Consider the following 22,744-nt stretch of genomic DNA (forward strand, 5'->3'; position numbering starts at 1 on the left):
CTTCCCTTTCTTCTCTTCTCCTCTTCTCTCTTCCCCTACCTTCCATCTCTGTCTCAGTCTCTTTCCCTCTGACTATCTGAAACATTTATGAGTTCTTTTTTTCAACCAATCTCTAAAATCCAGTTTCTCTAAATTTCTAATGATGTTAAGTGATCCAGCAGTTTCTCCAGAATGAGCTGCAAGCCCATGGCATACTTTCAGCACCTCTTTGGTTCTATCTGCCTATTTTGGTGCCTAGCTCTTACAAGATTGCCTTCACCTCTCCCCTAACTTTGGTCTTCCCTGATTCTCTCCCTTCCTACCTACCCCTTCTTCTCTTGTGTTCCTTATACTCTTGGATTGTTCAGATGAGGCTGGTCCCACAATCTTGGCACCCAAGCCTAGTCTGAGCCCTTCTAAATAGATATTTTAGCGTAGATGCTATGTACAAATCTCAAGCCCTGATCGTTTGGAAAGTTAAAGTGGCAGATAATCTGAAGAAGTAAAAGAGAGAGAGAGAGAGAGAAGGAGAAAGAGAGAGAGGGTAGGAGAGAAAGGGAGATGAGTGGGTTGGGGGGAAGAATCAAGAGGAGCTCTTGCTGTGTCCATGTAAAGTTTCTTTCGTTATAGCAGGCAGAGTCTCAGCTTCCTTCTTTTTATGTTTCCAGCTTTTTAAAAGTTTCATCCACTTTGCTTTGTGTTCTTAAAGAGAAAAAGGGAGTGTAAAATTGTAGCTTTTTTTTTCTGCACACCTGCCCACTCTGAAATAATTGGTTTGTCTACTTTCACAAGGAACAGTATTTGTATTAAAGAGCCACTTGGCATCAATGCCCAAGTGCAGATGTCCTATCATATATGACTGTGCCTCATTCAGAAAACTCAAGATAGAGTAAAATAAATTAACAACATCTTGGCTCTGTGCTCCATTCACAACTGTTAATTTAACAGGGTTATGCTTCCATCTCTGAGCGGAGAGTTCCTGGCAGGGACAGCTGCTCCCATGCCCCAGATTGCGCTGTGTGCATCCCAGTAGGAGTTATCAAAAGCAGCAGGATGGAGGAAGGTGGTGGTACATCAGAGAACTGAACAGTGTCGCAGCATGGCACTGGGAGGAGGAAGAGGAATGGGCCTCTCCAAAATGCTTTTCATCCACTCCTTCATTCTTTGTATGAATACATGCACATTTAACTGAGGAAAAAGAAAAACTTGTCTTAAATTTTACCGGAAAATTGTCAATCCTGCTTTTACTCTCAAATGTGGCTAATTTTCCAAAATATATGTATACCCACTAGCATGTTGATGAATCTACATAGCAACAGGCCTATCTGCCTGTCCAAAGAATGTCAAACAGACCCACATCATGATTCACAGGATCTGGGTCACTGGGGCAGAGCTGGTATGACAGATAGAAAATACACCCTTGTGTTAGGCCTGCTGTGGCTTACCTCCTAAACTGGAGTAAAGGCCAAGATCAGGCCAAAGTCAAGATTGGGGCCAAACACAGCACTTGGTACATGATAAGCACTCTTCTATTATTAGTCTTTTGAAGGAAATTTGCTGTATTGTTCACTACTGTATTTCCCCATTGCCTAGAACAGTGCTCCCAAAAGTGAACAAAAGTTAGATGTTCCAAAGTTAAAGGAAGAAGTGAATGGAGACTATAAGTAACCACATTAGGGCACCATGGTGAGCGGTGAGCTGTGGAGCTATATAGAATTTTGTGTACTTCCTTATACATTTCTTTCCATGACTATACCTTTTCTGCCTATCTTCTGATTTAATTTCCTTATTAAAAAAAGTTATTTGCAGCATGTTATTCCATAAATGTTACAGCCAAATGGTAAAAAAAAAAAAAAAAAAAATTGTGTTCTAGTCTCCTGCCTTCAGTACCAAGATGACTCCATTAATGATAATATAAAACTAATTTTAGGTTTAAATTGCTTTGGGAGTAAGAAATTGTGATTTAGTAAATATATACTACTCTTTCAAAAGTGGAAGCAGTGTTTTCCATTCTTTTGTTTTTTTAACTCAAAATAATGGCCATTTTCTTTTTTTTTAAAGATTTTATTTATTTATTTGAGAGAGAGAATGAGAGAGAGCACATGAGAGGGGGGAGGGTCAGAGGGAGAAGCAGACCCCCTGCCGAGCAGGGAGCCTGATGCGGGACTCGATCCAGGGACTCCAGGATCATGACCTGAGCCGAAGGCAGTCGCTTAACCAACTGAGCCACCCAGGCGCCCAATAATGGCCATTTTCTGCATTCAAATTTTGAAGGTTTCTATGTTGATTACTGATGTTAGACCGCATACAGGTGAAAGTAGGCATCATTTTGTGACCAGCATTCTGAGTTTTCACAACCCAAACAAATCCCTCCAAGCCCTGAAACTCATTTGCGTTTTGCACCAAACCCTGATGGATCTGTCGTCTAAACCTTTATTTATCATACTCTTGGCCTCCATCTATTGGTTTCCTGACCAGATTTGAAACCCTGGGGAAACGAATAGACTTTTCCATAATAATTTCTAAGCCGTCACATATTTCAGAGTTCTCTTTCAGGAACTCTGAAAAACAGTATCTTTTGGAGCTCTTTGATTCAAAACCTAGGATGAATGTAATTTGAATTATCAAGGTACATCCAAAAAAAAGTCTGGTTTAAGTTTAGTAATGGAGAGACATTGAGCTGGGGAAAGAAACACGTATAAAATAATGCCAGTGATTCTGGAAGTCCAAAAGGACATTAGTTTTGCCATAAGACAATGTGTGCGCCACTTAATTCCCCGTCAAGGAGAGAGGAAAGGCTTGATTTGAATCCATGGTATTGTTGATTTCTCAACTTCAAATCTGGAGCCTGACACAAAAGAAATCATTTAACGAATATTTGTTGAATGCTGTGATCTGAAGGAAAAGAACATCACTTCACCTCTTCTGTTTTTGTTTCTTTTTTTTAACCCCCCTTTCCTCCACAAAGGTTGAAAAAAATGATGAGGACCAAAAGATCGAGCAAGATGGCATCAAACCAGAAGATAAAGCTCATAAGGCCGCGACCAAAATTCAGGCTAGCTTCCGTGGACACATAACAAGGAAAAAGCTCAAAGGGGAGAAGAAGGGTGACGCCCAAGCTGCTGAGGCGGAAGCGAATGAGAAGGATGAAGCCCGTGCTGCCGACGGCGTGGAGAAGAAGGAGGGAGAAGGTCCCACTCCCACTGGCGCGGCCCCGGCCTCGGGCCCCAAGCCTGAGGAAACCGGCCAGGCAGGCGAAGCTCCTTCCGAGGAGAAGAAGGGGGAGGGCGCCCCTGATGCCGCCACCGAGCAGGCAGCCCCCCAGGCTCCTGCCCCCTCGGAGGAGAAGGCTGGCTCTGCTGAGACGGAAAGTGCTACCCAAGCTTCCACTGACAACTCGCCGTCCTCCAAGGCCGAAGACGCCCCAGCCAAGGAGGACCCTCAACAAGCCGATGTGCCTGCTGCTGTCACCGCTGCTGCCGCCGCCGCCACCGCCCCTGCTGCAGAGGATGCTGCTGCCCAGGCAACAGCCCAGCCTCCCACGGATGCTGGGGAGAGCAGCCAAGCCGAGGAGAAGATAGGTGAGCCGCCGCGAGGGTCCCGGCCGCGGGTGGGTGGGCCACCGGGGCCGACGCGGGAGACGGGAAGAGTCTAGAAGGCTTTTCAAGGAAATCCGGGAGGCTGCGCTTAGTTGCCCCAAGTGGCGGGGCAGAGGGCTGACTCTGGCCGCTTACATTCCCCAGTATCTCCAAGCCTGAGAGAGAACTCGCGCAGGTCTGTGTAGCAGTCAGTACTGGACAGGTCTGGCAATCGTCTCGTTAATTGAATTTGCATGAATAGCAAAACTAGGTAATCCCGGTTTAAAAAAAAAAAATTAAGTGTGCTGGTTACACTTAGTTTACTAAGTAATCTCGGAGGCTGCATATATTTTATAGAAGGGAATTAGCTAATATGATTATTTGGCTCTAGGGAGTGCGTGGTTGTAAGTACAGCCAACTCCCTATTGATCTAGATGATCTGTTTGTGAATTGCTGGCAGCAAAAACATAATCTCAGACCACCTTTGCCTATCCCTCAGTATGTTTCTGGGCATTCTCCCCACCACCAATTGGTGAGTAGTGTGCGTATGTGTGTGTATGCTCAGAGAATGTTAATTGTACCATTGAATCAGGGTCAAACCAATTAGGAAAATAAGTCTGTTGATGTTGCCAAAAACAAAAGAAAAACCCCAAATACAGAACATGCTGTGAAGTCAAACATAAATTATCATTTTACTATTGAAGATACTACTTTCTACCATATGCACAAATAATTGAGGGTTGACTATGATTACAAAAAGGAACTGGGTTCTCTTCAGTTTGGAGCTTAACTTGAAAGCTGGAGTATTTTCACTATTAGGGCCCAAATAGCCTGTGCAGAATTGGAATAGAGCATTCCCAGAGCAAGATCAATCTATCAGAATGTCACCTCTGGAGACTAGACCCATCCCTCACCCTAACCATCCATAGTGGTGAAGGAGGCCGACAGTCTCCAAGACTTTTCTCTAGCCTAATATGACCCATGAATACCTTTCAGCCTCAAAGACTTTAAAGTTGCTTCTGTGCCTGTTTAAAAGTTTGGGTTTACTCCTTTCAAACTTGGTGAATTTAACCCATGATGTGTCCAAGGACCCACACTTGGACTGGACCACATTGTGCCCTTGAGAAAGGACCTACTACATGGAAAATGTTTGGCATCTGACCATTATATTGAGAAAGTAATCATTGGACATTTGCCTTGATATTCATGTTAGATACTAAATTAGATATTACAATTGGCAGATGATTATTTTAGGTATTTTCAAGCCTACTTCTTTCATCTTACCCCCAAAATACTGTAAGAAGCCAGACTATATTAATTGTTATTGTTATTAACATTTTCTAGCTCCAGACAAATCACACACCGCTTTCTCCCAGTGACTCATTCTAAATCTTTATTCTAACTACATACCTGCCCCAGGGGCTGGACCTTGTGGTTAAGAAGATGGGAATATTTCCCTAGAAAAGGTAAGGCATGTGATAAATAACGGGGAGTTGGTTTTAATTTTCTCAGCAAAACCAACCTTGTTAACTACTTTTTTGTTGTTGTTTTGTTTTGTTTTAAGTTTTTATTTTAATTCCAGTTAGTTAACATACAGTGTTATATTAGTTTCAGGTATACAATATAGGGATTCAATAGATCCATACATCACCTGGTGCTCATCACAACAAATGTGCTCCTTAATCCCCATCACCTTTTTCACCCATCCCTCCACCCACCTCCCCTCTGGTAACCATCAGTTTGTTCTCTATAATTAAAAGAGTTAACTGCTTCTCTTTAGGCTTAAGGTTATAATCTCAGATATGATGGCTGGAAATCATATCCTCATAAATTTAGAAATTGATCATGATTTTAAAAACAAAATATTTGAATGGCTGAAGTCATATTTTTTAATTGAAATTTCTCAAGTTGTGAGAATAAACAAGGACATTTTGACTTTAGGTACGTGCTCATGATTTGGATTAATAGAAAGAAGGAAAGCTTGAATCAATGAGAAGCCTAAAATATATTTTTAAGGAAATTCAGTTTTGTTATTTTGCAAAGTAGGGCAATTCCAAATGAATTAATAAAGTACTTTATGTAGTACATGCTCAATAAATGTCAAGTGATGAATGAATGAATGAAATTGACTAGATTTAATTTATAATGATTTGTTCACTCATTCTTATTCCTCTGCAACCTTGCTTACTCCATTCACTTATTTGATTAAACGTGTGTTTGGTTTTTGTAGGCAAATAGAGATTGTGCTCTGTCCTAAGTTTTACAGATTCCAACTGAAAAATGTCTCAATTAGTCTAATTTTTAATATGTACATCGAAAGGTAATTGAAAGTGTAGGTGAAGTTCCACTTGAAGGTAATCACAAAGGACAATTTATTTTACATTGTTTCTGAGTCTGGGGTGGGTATTGTCTTCTTGGTTAGATTCTGAAATGCTGCCGGTAGCTTCTTTCTGGACTGATGTGTCTATTAGCCTTGCCTGCTGTATGTGACAAGCACAAATTATCCAGATGTGGTGAGTCTCAGGAATCACAGAAACTAGAGGTGGCAGGGAGATCTATCACAGCATAGCAGGCCCAAATTCCCAGGAGCCCTGCACCACATTTTCTTCTATATCCCATTGGATTTCATTCTAATCCAAGTTAAAATAACAGTATTTCCAATTGAGCTCCACTGTCTGGAAATGGATGGCTACCCTGCGTTGCTGTAGGATTCTATGGCTGCCTGGATGGGTACAGAGAGATAAGCAGAGAACGTGGAGCAGGGTTTGGGGCAGAACAAGTCACTAGAGAGAATTCAGGACAATAATTTCTGTCAGCGGGAGGGTAAAAAAAAATTTGGACCAAATCTGATCACTGCTTTAATACAAATGGCAGTGCTTTATAAATTATAAATATGTCATCTTACTTCCTTTACCATTTGTGGGTTTATTACACATAGATGCCATTTACATTAACCTCTGGAGTTGGTTAGTTCTTTTTCTTTCCTTTTGTTTTTTAAAATCCTCCAAGTATATCTCCCTCACTCTCTGCTCTGCCACTCTCCCTGCCTATCTCTTAATATGCCTATGACCAAAAGATTTCAGTGCATTTCTGATGATGATTCCTTATAGGAGGAGGAGTATTTAGGCATATCTAGGACACTGCTCCCCGTTGGCCATGAGGAGAGAACGTTCAAGCCAACTTCAGTGATAGTGTCCTTTGTGTCTCTTGCTAAACAGTGTCACTCTCCTCATTGGGTTTTCCAGTGAAGGAATTCTGCTGTGTCTCTTCTCCATGATATTATATTGACTTTCCCCAACAGAGGACTCCAAAATTTCTGCTGTGGCCATATTCAGTGATGTAGTACTACCAAAGTAATACATCCAGGTGGCTAGAAATCAGAGAGGTCGAAGAGGTGGTTCCACGGGGTACTTGACTGATGCTAGTGGCGGGTATAACTCTGTATTACCCTAGGCTTTCTTTATGTTGAACTTGGCTGCATTTTAATTTCATGGTCTCATTACTTCTTTCTAACTGGAGTCACCAGTAATGATTTTCAAAACAAGAGAGTTTTTTTTCCTTCACATTTTTATTTAAATTCTAGTTAGTTAACATACAGTGTAATATTGGTTTCAGGAGTAGAATTTAGTGATTCATTACTTACATACAACACCCAGTGCTCATCACAACAAGTGCCCTCCTTAATACCCATCACCCATTTAGCCCATCCCCCACCTACCTCCCTCCATCAACCCTCAGTTTATTCTCTATTGTTAAGAGTCTCTTATGGTTTATTCCCCCCCCCACCTTTTTTCCCTTCCCCATATGTTCATCTGTTTTATTTCTTAAATTCCACATATGAATGAAATCATATGGTATTTGTCTTTCTCTGACTGACTTATTTCACTTAGCATAATACCCTCTAATTCCATCCATGTCATTGCAAATTGCAAGATTTCATTCCTCTTGATGGGTGAGTAATATTCCATTGCATATACATAACCACCTCTTCTTTATCCATTTGTCCGTCAGTGGACATCTGGGCTCTTTCCATAGTTTGGCTATTGTTGATAATGCTGCTATAAACCTCGGGGTGCATGTACTCCTTTGAATCTGTATTTTTGTATCCTTTGGGTAAAAACCTAGTAGTGCAATTGCTGGATCATTGGGTAGTTCTATTTTTAACTTTTTGAGGAACCTCCATACTGTTTTCCAGAGTGGCTGCACCAGCTTGCATTCCCACCAACAGTGTAAGAGGGTTCCCCTTTCTCTGCATGCTCACTAACATCTGTTGTTTCCTGTGTTAATTTTAGCCATTCTAACAGGTGTAAGGTTGTATATCATGGTTTCGATTTGTATTTCCCTGATGATGAGTGATGTTGAGCATCTTTTCATGTGCTGAAACGGGAGTTTGTCATTGTCATACCTCTTTTCCTTTTCCTTCTTCTGCTTCCTTCCTCCTTCCCTCTCTGCCTTCCTTCTTCCTTTTTTTTTTTTGTGTGTGTTCCATTTATATTAACTTTCTACTGTGCTAGGCATTAAGATCACAAAGATGAGTAAGATATGGCCACTGATCTTAAGGAGTCCCGATCCAGTAGTGGGTGTGGGGTGAAATTCAGGGAGTGGTGCTGAAAACAATCATAGTAATAATCTCAACTAAATTAAATTCTGCAAGAAGGTATGGACTACTTCTGTATGCCAAGGCACCATGGGACAAAATATGAATGAGACAGTGCTTCATGCAATTTGAAGCATGCTAAAAAAAAGTTTTTATATAATGTGTGTCTCTATTGCCAAATTGTTAGCCAAAAGAATGGATGCAAAATTAATAGTTTCTGGAATCATAATTAAGTGTCCAGCCCATGTTTCTGGATTTGGGGCAATTCTTTCTGTTCCTCTAAACAAAGTTTTCCTAAGTCCCAGGGTAACCATCCATAACATTTTTAGCTCTCCAGAGGACAGATCCTCTTCCACCAAACTCTGGGTTAGTTGTGAGATTTCCCAAGGATATTTACACTTATTTGGCAGGGTGCCTCATAAGCAGTCTTGATTTGAAATGTGGTTTCAACCACTTCCCAAATTTATACACAGCTCATAAAGAGTGAAAATTTGGGTTGTACAAGTCCATAAATGTTGTCTATAAAACATGGGCACCCCATCAGATACTCAGTGGCATGCTGCTTAAAACTGTTGATTATTAAGTTTTTATGGAGCGTTTTTATATTGCTAGAGTAATCATTTTTATTGGCTTTTCTTGACAACAATCCAGTGGCACTTGAAAATATTTTACTTTCTGCTTTTACGTTCTGAGAATAGGGGCAAAGTAAATGCATATTCTGCCCACAGACACAGTCAGTGATGAACCAGGGGTCAAACTGATAGGACTCTAAATTCTCACCTTAATTTTAGCCTTGCAGTTCTTTACATCTCTTTTAAGGTGCTGTTTTATCTCAATTCCTGCATTTTCTCTTTTTCTTAGCAGTTGTGACATTTTCTGATTATTGTCATACAATACCAACCAGGATTTTCTGGGCTGTTCTGTGTCCTGTGTGCCCAGTAAGATAATGCAAAGAAAAGAACACTGGACTAGAATAAGGAGACTAGGGTTCTATCTCAGTATTTCTGCTAACCAGCTGTGAGATTTTAGGCAAGTCATTGCTTCTCTCTAGGTTCCAGTTTTAAGAGGAGGGGCTAGGAGAGTTGGCTTTTAAAGTTTTTTCAAGGTTTAAAATGCATAGTTTTTATAATGGCTAGCACTTAAGGAGCATTTGACAAGTGTCTGACCCTTTGCTGACTGCTATATGGGGATTACCCCATTTAGTCATCAAAAGCACTCTGTGGTATAAGTACTTTGACAGACGAGGAGTCTGAGGTTCAGAGAGATTGCAGCACCTAGTCATTGTTAACAGCTAGCAAGTAACTGAACCAGGTGCTGAGCCTTACGTTGAACCCTAACACCACTATGAGTACTATTCCAAAAGAAACAAAGACAAGGGGGAGATCTAAGAACCCCAACATTGTGTCTTAATCTAAGAACATCCCTCTCGGCTCTTCCAGGAATCATAAGTGATCACTTTGACAGATGAGTAATTAGTAATTATCCTTACTCTTGGCCATAATTCCCTCATAGCTCCATCACCCCAAAATTATTGGGAATATTAAGCTAGTTCTGAGTTTTGGGTTCCTAGTTTGAAAATCCTTAAGCACTGTCTTATTAAGTCTAAGAGAGTTATAACGATCAGTTGAAATTGGTTGTCCTTAACAGAAGTACTACTGATTCCATCGAATATGCTGGGAGAGCTGAACATTAGAAAGTGAAACTTTCAGATCTCAGTCAGATGAAGGTAATTTCATGTGTTCTAGGTGATGCCTACCCTGAATTTGGCTTATCAGAATTAGCATCTTTTAAAATTCTTGTTTATATCTTTTTCCTCCCTTTTGGCAAGTACATTTCTAAAGGACCCCGATACATTTATATTTGTAACTAAAATAATATAAAGATTAATTAATAGAGAGGGCAGGTTGGAGAGCAATCACTCTCTCTTCAGTTTAAAAAATGGAAGCTGACAAAAGATCAGAAGAGATGTTTTAGAACCAAGAAACTCATATTTTGAAGCCTTTCATCGATTCTTTCATAGCTCATATTAAATAATTGCTGTTCCCTCATAAAGAAGCTAATAATCAGAAAGGCACGTAAGTAACTCTACTAATTTTAAAGTGTAGAATTATATTTGGAACTGAAAATGAAAGAGTTTTTCTTAAAATACAGAATACTTCCAGATGCTAATGTATATTCATCAAATATATGTTCTCGTTTTCTCTACACACATACACATGCACACAGCATCCCAGAAGGATTAAAAGGAGGAGGAGGAGGAGACAGAACTAAGAGCAGCAAGGGTTATACAGTCCATTTGGCTAAACATGGAGAGAGAGCAGAGCACTCAATCTAATGGACTAGAAAGCACTGAGTGGTCATTACTCTTATTTTCTTCTCACAATCATAGCTTCATTAAATAAAGAATGGAAAGCTTTCTATAACCAGACATAGAAGGAGGGGAAGAAGGAAATCAATGTTGCTGCTTCGAGCTACAGAACCTGAGCCCTTGAAGATCTCCCAAGATGATATGGTTTACAGCACGCATAAAGAGGAGGGAGGGTTTTGAGCGGATATGTAAGATTTGCCAACTCTCTTAGTCATGTGTGAATTTTGTGTCATAAGGAAATGACTGAATCAGGTGCTGAACCTCAGACCAATTCCTATAATCAAGAAAATTTGAACCTCTGCCTTCTTCAAAACAGCTTTTGCCAATTATTGATCTCACAGCAATAAAGCTTGGCTCTCTAAGCAAATAATTTATTTCTGGGCTTATTTAAAAGAATTGCCCATAAATTGTTTTCATGAAGATGATGAATAGAATCCATATTTTTAATGGATCCACTATCTTATAGGCACTATTTGGTTCAAGTGCTCTGTGTTTTCAGCATAAATAGACTAAACCTACGTCTGAAGTCAAGAGATTTGGGTTCTTGTTCAGGTCCTGCTGTGATTCCAGGCCAGCCCTTTTACCCTCTGAGCTTGGTTCCAACACCTGCAAAGTAAGTGTGTTCGACTAGGTCTGCTCTGCCTTCTAGTTCCAAAAGGCAATATGCAATGATAGACTGAAGAGAAATCTTTCAAGTGTGGCTGCATGGCCTCTTATTCAACCTTCCTTGCTTTCCTGCAGTCCCTTATTTTCTAAACTATTAAAAAGTGGGTTTAGGGGACAGGGCAGATAATAAACAAGTCTAAATAGAGGGGCAAAGAATCCAGGAAGAGTCAGCTTTAAGAAAGTTTATGGTTACACTGGAGGCCCAGGAGACTGCAAAACAAAACAAAAAACAAAACAAAACAAAACAAAAACAACTCAATGAAATTTTCTAACCCACCTTATACTTGAGATTGAAAATGAGGAGTTGACAATGATGTTTTCTGGTATGGTTAGACTCTTGCTTATGTCTCTCCCGACCCTGTCTCTGAGATGGAAAACTATAGCTATAATTTGCTTTCAGTAGTTTTACTTTCATCTTGGACTTAATTCACTTTTTATTTTTTACCCGTCTTATTTGTTAAAATAATTAAAGCAACTCCAAGAGTACATGGAGCCTTGGATTCCTGTGTAGAGAAATGGCTGCATCTGACAGACAATTGTGGTTGATAAGCATTTTAAAAATTTTGTCAATGGAGTGTCACTAAAACATAAGGTTATGTGGATAGGCCCAATCCTGTGTCCCTCCAATTCTTCTATTCATTCTACTGTCATAGAAATTGGATCTTAGGCCGTGAGTGAAATTAGCTGACAGGTCTAAGTGGTTGGACTTAGGCTACCGAACATTCCAAGAAGAGACGGTTCAGGTGAGGCACAGGTTGGTTGTGAGGACTTAGCAATTCTCACGCATATTTTCAACCTTCAAATCACAAATTAGGGGAATGTAGAAGACAAAATATTTCAGTTTGATCATCTCATAGTATTCTGTTTGGAATAGAATACCATTCTTAAGGTATCTTCAAGGGAAAAAAAGTACCCTAAGAAGGCTAGGTGCTTTTTCTTATAAATCATGTTTAGTATTAATGTTCTTTCCTGGAGGCATAAATATAGTCAAGTAAGTTCCGAGCCTAGCGTTTTGTTTTTACTTTTTTCCAGTAGTAGTTGGTAGAAACTTTTGGATTTTGTAATACAAACCAGAAACCATTCCCCTAAAATAGTCCCTTCTTGCTGGTGCATGGTGAATGTGTGTATTTCTCAGATAGAGATGAACATTTTTGTAGCCTTGCAAGAATCTTCTCTTTGGGGTATGAAAAGGTGAAAAATATAATTGAGATATGTTTAAGCATTTCTGTGTATGGGCATGTATCTACGCCTGTAGCATACTCTTCTGCCCACTCACCAGCACATATGTACACACACACACACACACACATCTGACATGTGGGAAGGGCCTGCCCATGTGAGTTCAGGCTATCAGAGAAAATCTGGAAGAACAATGAACTACATGTTTTTCCACTCTTAAGGCCGTCAAGAAGCCAGGAGTAGGGGGAGGGGGCGGATGGCTCTGGGAACACCTGTGTGTCCTCTCAGAGGATCTGTGTGGAGGGTGCCCCTGCTTCCTCTGCTGGATGTGTCACTGGAATGTGTCTGTGAGTGTACGGTGAGATGGGAGGGGGGCTGGGAGTCAGGACTGAGGCTGTCTATGATGAAATCCATCGGGTGTGAAAATGAGACTTCTGTGTAGGCTAAATAGGGGGAAAGAGTCCAGGCAGACTTCTTGGTGTAGAGGTTACCTCTGCTGAGTCTTGAAGGACAAGATGTATCTACTAAAAAAGGGGTATCTTTTGTTAAAAAAAAAAAACAAAAAACCTCGAGAAACTACCTTTCATTTGAACTAACACAAAAATACAAATAACTTAATTCAAGTCATAATTCAGCAGCAGCTATTGAAGATTAATCCATAGGGGAAAAAATAGCTCCATGACATGTTCTGTTCATTGTTGAGTCCCTGGCACCTGTAACAATGACTGGGAAATAGAAGGCAGCCAGTAAGTATTTGATGAATGAATTAAGAATGAGCGAACAATCGTATTATAATAGAGAAAGTCCTAAACTGACTTAGGAGTTTGGATTCTAACCTGAATGCTTGGGGCAGGCAAATTCCTTGCATTCTCTGGAAGTGAGTTTACCCTTTCGTGGAACAAAAATATCAGACAGAGGATCTCAGGATCACCACTGTTTCTAAAATAGCTCCACAGGGTGCCTGGGTGGCTCAGTCAGTTAAGCGTCTGCCTTCGGCTCAGGTCATGATCCCAGGGTCCTGGGATCGAGCCCCACATCGGGCTCCCTGCTCAGCGGGAAGCCTGCTTCTCCCTCTCCGACTCCCTCTGCTTGTGTTCCTTCTCTCACTATGTCTCTCTCTGTCAAATAAATAAATCTTTAAAATAAATAAATAAATAAATAAATAAATAAAATAGCTCCACAGTGCCCATCTATGACACATGCCAACCTCTATGCAGATGCTAAGTGCTTAACCAGAAAGCTGTGCTGCCATCAACTTTCTGCTATTTTGGAGGCTGAATACAGAGCTTGCTGGAAATTTTGCTGTTACTCAGAGGCATACGTCATCCCTGAGGTAGCTAGATTTCAAGCCATTCGGAGACCAAAGTGAGCATTTTGCATCATGTTCAGAAACATATTGAAAACTAGAGGAAACCAAAGCTGCTCCCTTCTGAAAGCAGGTGATTAATTTCATTCCAGCCCCATGAGTGACCTGTGTGAGGTTCGTGCCAGTGTGTGACAGGTACACCCGGGGAAGGAATGATCTGCCAGGTTCCTTGGCTCCTTTTCCTGCTCTGACATGTTTAAGTAATCTTCACAGGGTGTTAAGAGTCTCCTGAACCTGCTGTGCCCCACTATAGGATGAATTAATATGTTCCCAAGCCCACAGTGTCAGGACAGAGACCAGAAAACAGGCTTTCCCACTCCTGTTGCCTAGTCTCCTTTCCCACAGTGGTGTAAACATAATTTGTGTACAGCTTGCGAGCCATTTAGGCACAGACCGTAAGGAACGCTGGAGTGGAAGGTTGAATAAATTTCTTCCCGCATATAAACTCTAACCTGAAGCCACTCTCATGGATTCAATAAAAAGAAAGACAGACTCTGTGAAATGTCTCTAGTCCAGTGGAAAGGGCTGAGCAAACCCAGAGTTTAGCCATGCGTTTGCAGCATTTGCCCACCGGTCAGTTTCCTCTTTCTTGCCAGCTTTTAAAAAAGGAAAAGCAGAGGGTGAAAATGAAGCAAAACCTTGTCAGTCTCTGATTCGCTTTTTATCCATGTTTCTCACCCCAGCGGAAAGGTAGACCTGTAAGATGTAACACTGTTTTTGTGCTCCATTGAGTGTGGTCTGGATACAAGGTGGGTGCAATTGTCAAATTACTTATTGCTCTTGAACGTCTATAAGCCGAAACCCTTCTCTACTTTCCTAACATCCTGATAAAGCAGGCTTTTGCAAGAGTATCACACAATAAATGAATAGGTTTTCATGTTCCAATTAATGGGGGAACTCCGGCTGCATCGCATCAGAAGTCTCCACCGGAGGATTAGTTTGAAAGATGAGTTAGAAGGAGCATTTATCACATTTTCAGGTATTATAGAATAATGTTTCTCTTTCCCACTCTCTCCCTATCTTCATTGTAGTCATTGTCTGGCCATTTGCCCTGAGTTTCCTGATGATTACACGTGGATATGGTTACAGTGTAACAAACAAGCAAGCAAACAAACCCAAAACATAAATCATTAGTGATTGATGGCTTTATCAGATATCTATAGTGATGTACTAGTAAGCTGGCTCTCCAAAACAAGACAAAACCCAAACCAAACCAAACAAAACCCCAAATTGAAAAAAACCCTGGTTTGTAGTATTTGCCAATTTCTGTGGCATAAATCCTCCCATCATAGCTGATTTCAGGCCACCAATGGGTTGTCACTGAACACACAGAAGGGAAGTGATGCTAACAACTTACTTTCAGTAGCCGATGTGAGCCAGCTCCATCATATCCCAAATGAATATATTCTAGAAGTTAATAAACTTAACTTTTGGTGACTAAAATACTGGACAGTAGTTATCAGCTCCCAAACAGTGATAAATATCTATCTATAACACTCACAAACTTACATATATATGCATAACGTATGCCTTGAGAACTAGTTTTAACCCTTGCAGTGATTTCTGTTATGCACTGTACACTCATCAAAGGTTAGGGAAAAGGGTGAAGTTCAGAATCGTACCTGCTCTACAACTAGGAAAATAGTTGCTACAGGAGGAATTGATACATTTATTGCCCTCAAAAGTGTGATCTCAGCTGCATCTTTTTAATTAGTTGAAAGGCTTTTTATCTTTTCAGAGGTGAATTCAGGGTTCAGATTGAATCACGACCATGCTGGCTTTTCTTACCTTTATTGTAGAGGAACGGTTGCCTCTTTCCTTTCCTCATATTAATTTTTAGGGAGCACGATGCTTTTAATCCTAGGCTGAGCATTGTGACACCGTGAGGCCACAGAACGTAGGATCAGATTAGTGAGTAATTATTGAGGACAGAAGTTTTAAAAAATTTTTAACGAGGGTACCACTTGTTCAAATGAGTTTCAAATATATGTACATGAAACCCCCAAACCGAGCTGATCTGGTTGGGAATGGCAGGGGGAAATGAGGCCCAGGGCTCCTTTTACTCCGCTTCTATCCTTCCCTTCTAAATGAGAAATACATTAAGAATCCCTCTCTTACTGGCTTTCGACACATGGCCAGCAAAATGATCAATGTCAGGTCCAAACCTGTCGATCTCACTCACTGCAGCTGATCTTCACCATGAGTATGGTTACCTGGAGCCATGTTGATTTAGTAGTAGATTATGTGTATTATTTAGAAGGTCAACATAACACCCTCCCCCCTTATTATAGTCCAGTTGTTTAGACACAGATAGAACTGGTCTGAGGAACCTCTCAGCATGGTGTTGGGTACATTAAACAGTGTTCTATTTTATTTTGATTCTAAACAGTATCGAAGTGATGCAAAATTTATTTTATAAATCACAAATCCAAGGAAAATTTATTTTCTAAAACCTTGTTTTAAAATCTGAAATCAGTGAATTTTGAACCGTGTTCCTTGGAGCCCTGAAACTCCATGGGGTAGCACCTCAGAAGTGGTTTCTGGAAACTGGGTTGTCTTGGAGAGCCAGGTTGGCAAAGATCCGGGTCCTCCACTATCCCATAATCCCTTTTTCCTCCACTAACTATTTCTGGCTCTTGGTAAAATTTTGACATTCTAACTAATAATAACTGAAAATTACTGTTCTAAACTTAAGGCCAATTTCAAAAGTCCTTGAATGTTGGCATGATTCAGACTCAACTGAGCATAATTCAGAACTCATCTTTTCATTCAGGCATCCACTCTGTATGTAGCCTGAATTGTTTATTTTACTAACAGATGATCTTCCCAGATATATTATAGGAATTGTTCAAATTCTAGTTGTTCAGATTCAAATAGGAGTTGTTCAAATTGTTGAAATCTATAAGAATTTGCTCATATTGCAAATTGTAAACAAATGGAGGTTAGGGAACTAACCCAGGGTTACTAACCAACGCTAAATAAAATTACTGCATCTGTAGTTTCTGGGTCTTTGAGAAAAAGAAACCAATTAATAATGCAATAATATTTTTTAGTTCTACTCCAATTTTCAACATAATTATATAAACAAAACATCCTCTGTGATGTGATACCATTTAAAGAATTCCATCCATATAGTTTCGAAATATCTACCAAAAGAAAAAAAGAAAAAAGATTTCTAGAAAGCTAAGCCCAAAATCTGTCTCAAAAATTCCAAAAAAAATCTGCCACTTTCTTTCTTCCACTCCTCAGCCATGGTGGATACCTCTGTCTAAAAGGATGCCTAAAAGGGAAACACCCATGGGCAATGGGGCCAGTTCTTATTTTACTCCAGAGATTAACATCCTAAATGTCACTTGAATGATTAAAATCACAGTGTGAAACAACCCAGCTGGGTAAAAGGAGTAGATCCAATCATGCCATGATAAACTTAGGCTTAGGGTTTGAGGGTCTTTGATTTCTTCTTACAATTTCTAATAGATTATCCTTTGTTTTTTTTTTTAAGATTTATTTATTTATTTTAGAGATGGGGGAGGGGCAGAGGGAGAGGGAGAGAATCTCACTCAGCACTGAGTGTGGAGCAAACGTGAGGCTCGATCCCACGACCCATAAGATCATGACCTGAGCTGAAACCAAGAGCCCGATGCTTAACCGACTGAGCCACCCAGGTATCCCAGTCTAACAGATTATTCTGAAGACCACTCATACAAAGCTGCAAATGTATACCTATCCATATAAATGCCCTATATAAAGCCTTCCAGTACTTACCTTTAGAATGAAATCTAAAGGATTACCATGGCCTATAAGGCCCTGTGTGCTCTGACTTCTGCTTACCTCTCTGATCTAATGTCTTTCTACTCTGTCCTTCACTCTTCTTTAGCCACACTACATTTTTAATGTCTCTAGAACACACTCTTGCACTTGCTTTCTCCTTTGATCTTCCCTAGTTGGTTCTTAGTGCTGAGGTCTCCATTTGCAGTCACTTGCTCAGAGAAGACTTCCCTGACCATTTGACCAGAACATTACCCTGGTCAACCCTATCAATTCTTACCACATTACCCAATTTGTTTTCTCCATATTACTTTCAGTGCCTAAAAGGACTATATTTATCTATCTAAAATGACTTATTTCAGGTGCCTGGGTGACTCAGTCAGTGAAGCATCTGCCTTTGGCTCAGGTCATGATCCCAGGGTTCTGGGATCAAGCCCCACATCAGGCTCCTTGCTCAGCAGGGAATCTGCTTCTCCTCTGCCCCTCCCCCCCACTCATGTGCGCTCTCTCTCTCTCTCACACAAAAATAAATAAAATCTTTAAAATAAAATAAAATTACTTATTTCTCTATCTCTTGCTAGACTTCCCATTCCTCAAAGGCAGGGACTTGCATTTTTCAAACCTGTAGCCCCAGTCCTCAGGATGGAGCCTGGTGCATAGATAGCCCTTGATGGACATCACTGATGGACTAATAACATGAATTTCACCTATGGAGAGATTTCTCTTCATAAGCAGCTTGAGAAAAGGACAGAATTATTTCAGTTGTCAAATTTGAAGACCCACAATAAAAGTTAAGAGTTTTTAAGGCAAGAATCCAATTTTATTGCTTACAGCCCAACTTGTTTAGACTTTATAAATCAGGAACCTCCTTTCGATGACTTTCTGAGTATCAACCAGGCACCCAGACACTTTGCATCTGGATGTTTGGCTCAGAAGGAAAATTGGTTGAAGTATGAAAAGAAGCTGGGGCTCCTAGAAAAACCAGGTAGGTTGTGGGTGGGGACTCTTCAGTGAACAAAGAGGACAGAGGAAGTAAAAGGGAAGAAGAATAAGAGAGGCTAGAAAATAGGAGAGGAAAAAAAGTAGTAGAAAAGTAGATGAGGACCAGAAATGAAAGTATCAGGGGACCAGAAAGAATCAGAAAGGAAAGAGAGAAAGAAAAGGTAGAAAAAAGGAAGAGAGGAAAGCATGAAGCATGGGGGGCAGGACTGGGAGGGACAGGGAAGAGCAGAGGAAAGGCATGGAGCTAGGCACCAGGAGACTGTGTTCCTGCAGTTTTAGATAGAACATGCTCTCTGAAGTGGGCAGGACATATTTACCTTCCTCTCTGATAAAAGGATATGGTTTTGAAAGTATCTTCCATCTCTAGCACTCTCTCTTCTTGACCTCACAAATAGCAGGCCTGAAGACCTCCCTAGCAAATGGATTTTCTGTCTCTGAGCAGAGCTAAGTGGCAGATGGGGCTGCTCCCCAAGGAGACACACCCTGCCCCAGCCCCCAGGCTGGGCTCACTGTTGTTAGAGCCCTCTACAGCGTGAGTCCCCAGCCTCTGCCACCAAGAAACACTGTCTCTGCTTGCTTCCAGGCAGCAGAAGGAAAAAGGAGTTGAGCTTCATTACCCCACAAGTTTCACTGGGTGGCTCTTTTCATACAAACCCATTATGGATGCCAAGGCATGTTTGAGAAATATTTTTTTATGTAAAACGCCCCATAGGCAGACAGTACTGGGTCCTGGTTTCAGCTCCAGGTTTCTTACTGTGTGGCTTTCATGATTCTTTTAACCCCCAATCTCTTCATTCCTAAGATGGAGGTAATAACATAATGCTCAAACAGTTGTTGTGGGGATTCAGTAATATAACATATTTAGAGAACCTGGTACAGTATAGGTCCGCAGTGAACATCATTTTGCCTTCCCTGTCTTCTGATAACCTGAAATAAATAGTTCTCAATGCTCCCCTCTCCCCATATGGAGATCCCCTGGGTAGATCTTCGAATTGGAGGTGGTAGAAGCGAGGATTATCTGTCATCTGTCCATAGGTAAAATATTGAAAGAGATTCTTTCATCCAGTAAATAAAGAGAAACTTTTTTTTTTTGCAATCCAAAGTAAAGTATCTCAAAGAGTATATAAGTACTACAGAAGAAAAATGTATTGCTTAATGGATACTGCAACAGTAGGCAGAGAGTTGCAACAGCCCTGGATTTAGCCAACTTTCTTCCTTAGAGACTTGCAGTGCAAGGAGAAGATCACAGGTGTTAGAATTGGACCTATTTGTGTTTGGATGAAAGGCCTGGTCTCTAACCAGCTTTATGGCACTAGCTCAACATCAGTTTTATCATCTCTGAAATAATGTAATATCCTCATTGCTGAACTTGGTGGTTGTTAGCATTACATAGATCACATGTAAAGTGCCTACCATGGTATTTTATTGAACACATCGTAAGTGTCTAATGGAAAGTCACCATTGCTCCTGGTTCTTTTCTGCTAAAGCTATCAGGAAACTCTTTTTTTCCTGTGGCATTACACCTCTGATTTTATAAAGGAAATTAATGGGCAAATAGGACATGTTTTATGGCCAGCAAGAGAGACACATAATGATTTGCAGTCTCTTTTGGGAGTCGAGACTATTCTATTTGGCCTACCTTGTAGTTCAGCAAGATTACTGAGTCCTTACATTATCAGTGATGATTGAGCCTGTAAGTCAGCCAAGGCCACAGGTAGTGATGTTAGGATTAATTTAGGCTCCATGTAATTGGTCCCTCAGAAACTGTGATCTAGGGATTCAACAGAAACTGTTGGGGTCCCTTAAGGGAAATTGCTAATACACTCTTTCTAGGTAGATACCAGCTTATAAACTGTAACATCTTGGATTTCAGTCTTACATTCTTAGACCTAAAAGGAAACTTAACTATCGCCTAGATCTGTGGAATGGGTGGGCTTCGAGAGGGTCCTTTAATCCCCCGAAATCATTTGCAACATGTTATATTATGTGTGTATATGGATGACATTCTTGTGTCCTTGTCTTTCATCAGATACTCAGCTGGGACCATGACACAAAAAGATTAAGATCCATTGTACTCAAACAATCTTCAGGAGATGTATGTTTTAATGAAAGATGAAACATGCTCGGGGATTCAGGTTGCATGGTCTGCCCATGGTCACACAATGCTTATCAGAATAGAGGCAGGAAACCCAGATGTTCCAATGACTGAATTTTCCTATCATTCAATTGATTTTTATTTTTAATATGCATAATTTCCATACTGCATTAGGCACGATGGGGGGTATAGATGTATAAATGTGAATATCTGCTGTCAAGAAAGTTGCAATCTGGTTGAGAGAAAAAAGTAGGGGTCTTTAAAGAAAAAAGAAACCCAGGACCAGTAAAGAACAATATGTCTGCTTGCAAGCTGCAGCCTGTAATTGCAGAGAAGGAATTCAGTAGTCAGGATGGTGGGTAGTGTCCAGAGAAAAGAAATGAACATCACTATGGGGTATTGGTAGGAATACTGGCCCTAGTAGTTTGTGTCTATGCGGGGAAGGTGAATATGCTGGACTTGCTTATTAAAAAGCCTTAAAGTGTTCAAAGGACTTGACAGTGCAGATAGAGGGTGCCTTATTATATTATTTTTCTCCAAGAAGGACTCTGATGTTTCTGCAAGATCTATGCAAATAACAATCTACACTTTACTAATTCACTTCAAAGACTAATAATAGTTTCAGTTTATTCCTTAAAGCAGTTTAAATGAACAGTACTTAGACTGATCATTTCCGAAGGACTGAAAAATAAAAATTAATTTCAGGATGGCATTACAGTAGGACCCAGTCACAATAGGTTGTACCAACCCTACTGATTGCATCTGCTCTGTCACTTGCCTGGAGTCATTTCTTCCCAGAGAGTAATTCCTGACTTAGCATTCCACCCAAGCGCCACGTCTGGGAATGGAATTACGCTGGTGCCCTCTGCTGGGCAGAGATGGGAAGTTCAGCAGGAAACAATGGTGTCTTGGTCTCTGCAGTGTGGGGGCTGAGTCCCAGATTCTGAGCCACAGCAGCCTCCAGGCTGGATCCATTCAGTGCTCTTCACAACCATCCCAGTCAGGTATGCTCTGGCATCATGCCTGAATTCATTAACCAAAAGCAGTAATCAGATTTTTATTGTAAAGAGGTTGTCAGCTAATTTTTAAAAGTAGTCCAAGAAAACTGGCCCCTTTTACTTGACAGTTTGAGAGTTGGACTCTCCTTTCACTGAACACAATACCATGACTCATTGTGGGTGGTGGCCATCTTGCTACAGAACAATACCTCTTGAGAGGCCAGTGAGAAACTGAGGCCATGTTTTTTTATCCTGTTCAATTATTGTTTGTTTGTTTTTTTTCAATTTTAATGGTGGGTAAAGCACATTGATCTTCATCACTGATTTCTTGCCTCAAATAACCAGAATTAATACCAAGGTGTTAAATTAAATTTAGAGTGTCTACTCTGGTGTTCTTGTAGTACCCTGCTCAGCTGATTTTTTGCTAGGGGTGAAAACACATTCAGTTGTAATTAAGAAAGGGGTGGGGGAGTGATGAGAAGGAAAGCAGAAGAGAGGAGTTGTGAATTCTCCTGTGTGCACATTGGAAGCGAACTTCTGAAATAAAACGATGGGGGGAGTGGATGAAATGATCACTTCCAACACTCCACTTTTATTTTATTTTTTTTAAGACCAATAGCATGGACATGGAGGTCTGCCTCTGGTTTCCATAACAACCTGGCTTATTGAAAGACTGCAGGCTCCACAAATCCCCAATTATCAGCCTTGCAGGGCTTATTAATGGAGCTGAGGATCCCAGCGAGGCAGGCAGCTCATTGCTGGCACGTGCCTGGTGGGCTGGCGGGAGGGTGGAGGAGATGGGAAGGGGAGATGTGTGGCGAGACAGCAGCCATTTGTCCCCCTGTCACTTAGGGGAGTGCAGTCATTCAGGAGGCTGTGTGAGCCCCCCCCCCCCATGCCTTGAGTGGCTGTGGCCGCTATTGCAGGCAGCCCAGAAATCTGAGTGGAGACGGTTTTTTCCAGCCCCACCCTAAAAGCCATTCATCTGGAGTAAATCCATATGAAGATATCACATACCCTGTATGTTTATTGAGCTCCTATAATTAATTAAGGCTCCCTCACAAAGACAATGGCGACTCTATATTTCTAATATTAACTCAAGCCTTAATTAACATGTGAAGCCAATGCATATTTGCATCTAATGCATA

General features: G+C 40.7%; 1 protein-coding gene across 1 annotated transcript in view; it reads left to right on the top strand.

Moving 5' to 3' along the window:
- GAP43 (growth associated protein 43) overlaps positions 1-22,744 on the top strand; it is a 101,157-nt gene that overhangs the window by 53,245 nt on the left and 25,168 nt on the right. Inside the window, exon 2 of the mRNA XM_045902912.3 lies at positions 2,948-3,560. Within this exon, the coding sequence (XP_045758868.1) occupies positions 2,948-3,560 (613 nt within the window). The remainder of the gene's footprint in view (positions 1-2,947; positions 3,561-22,744) is intronic.

The sequence above is a fragment of the Mirounga angustirostris genome, unplaced genomic scaffold (assembly GCF_029215605.1).
Source record: "Mirounga angustirostris isolate CCGP_5_RB_7025 unplaced genomic scaffold, mMirAng1.0.hap1 SCAF_1, whole genome shotgun sequence".
In the NCBI taxonomy this organism is placed as follows: Eukaryota; Metazoa; Chordata; class Mammalia; order Carnivora; family Phocidae; genus Mirounga; species Mirounga angustirostris.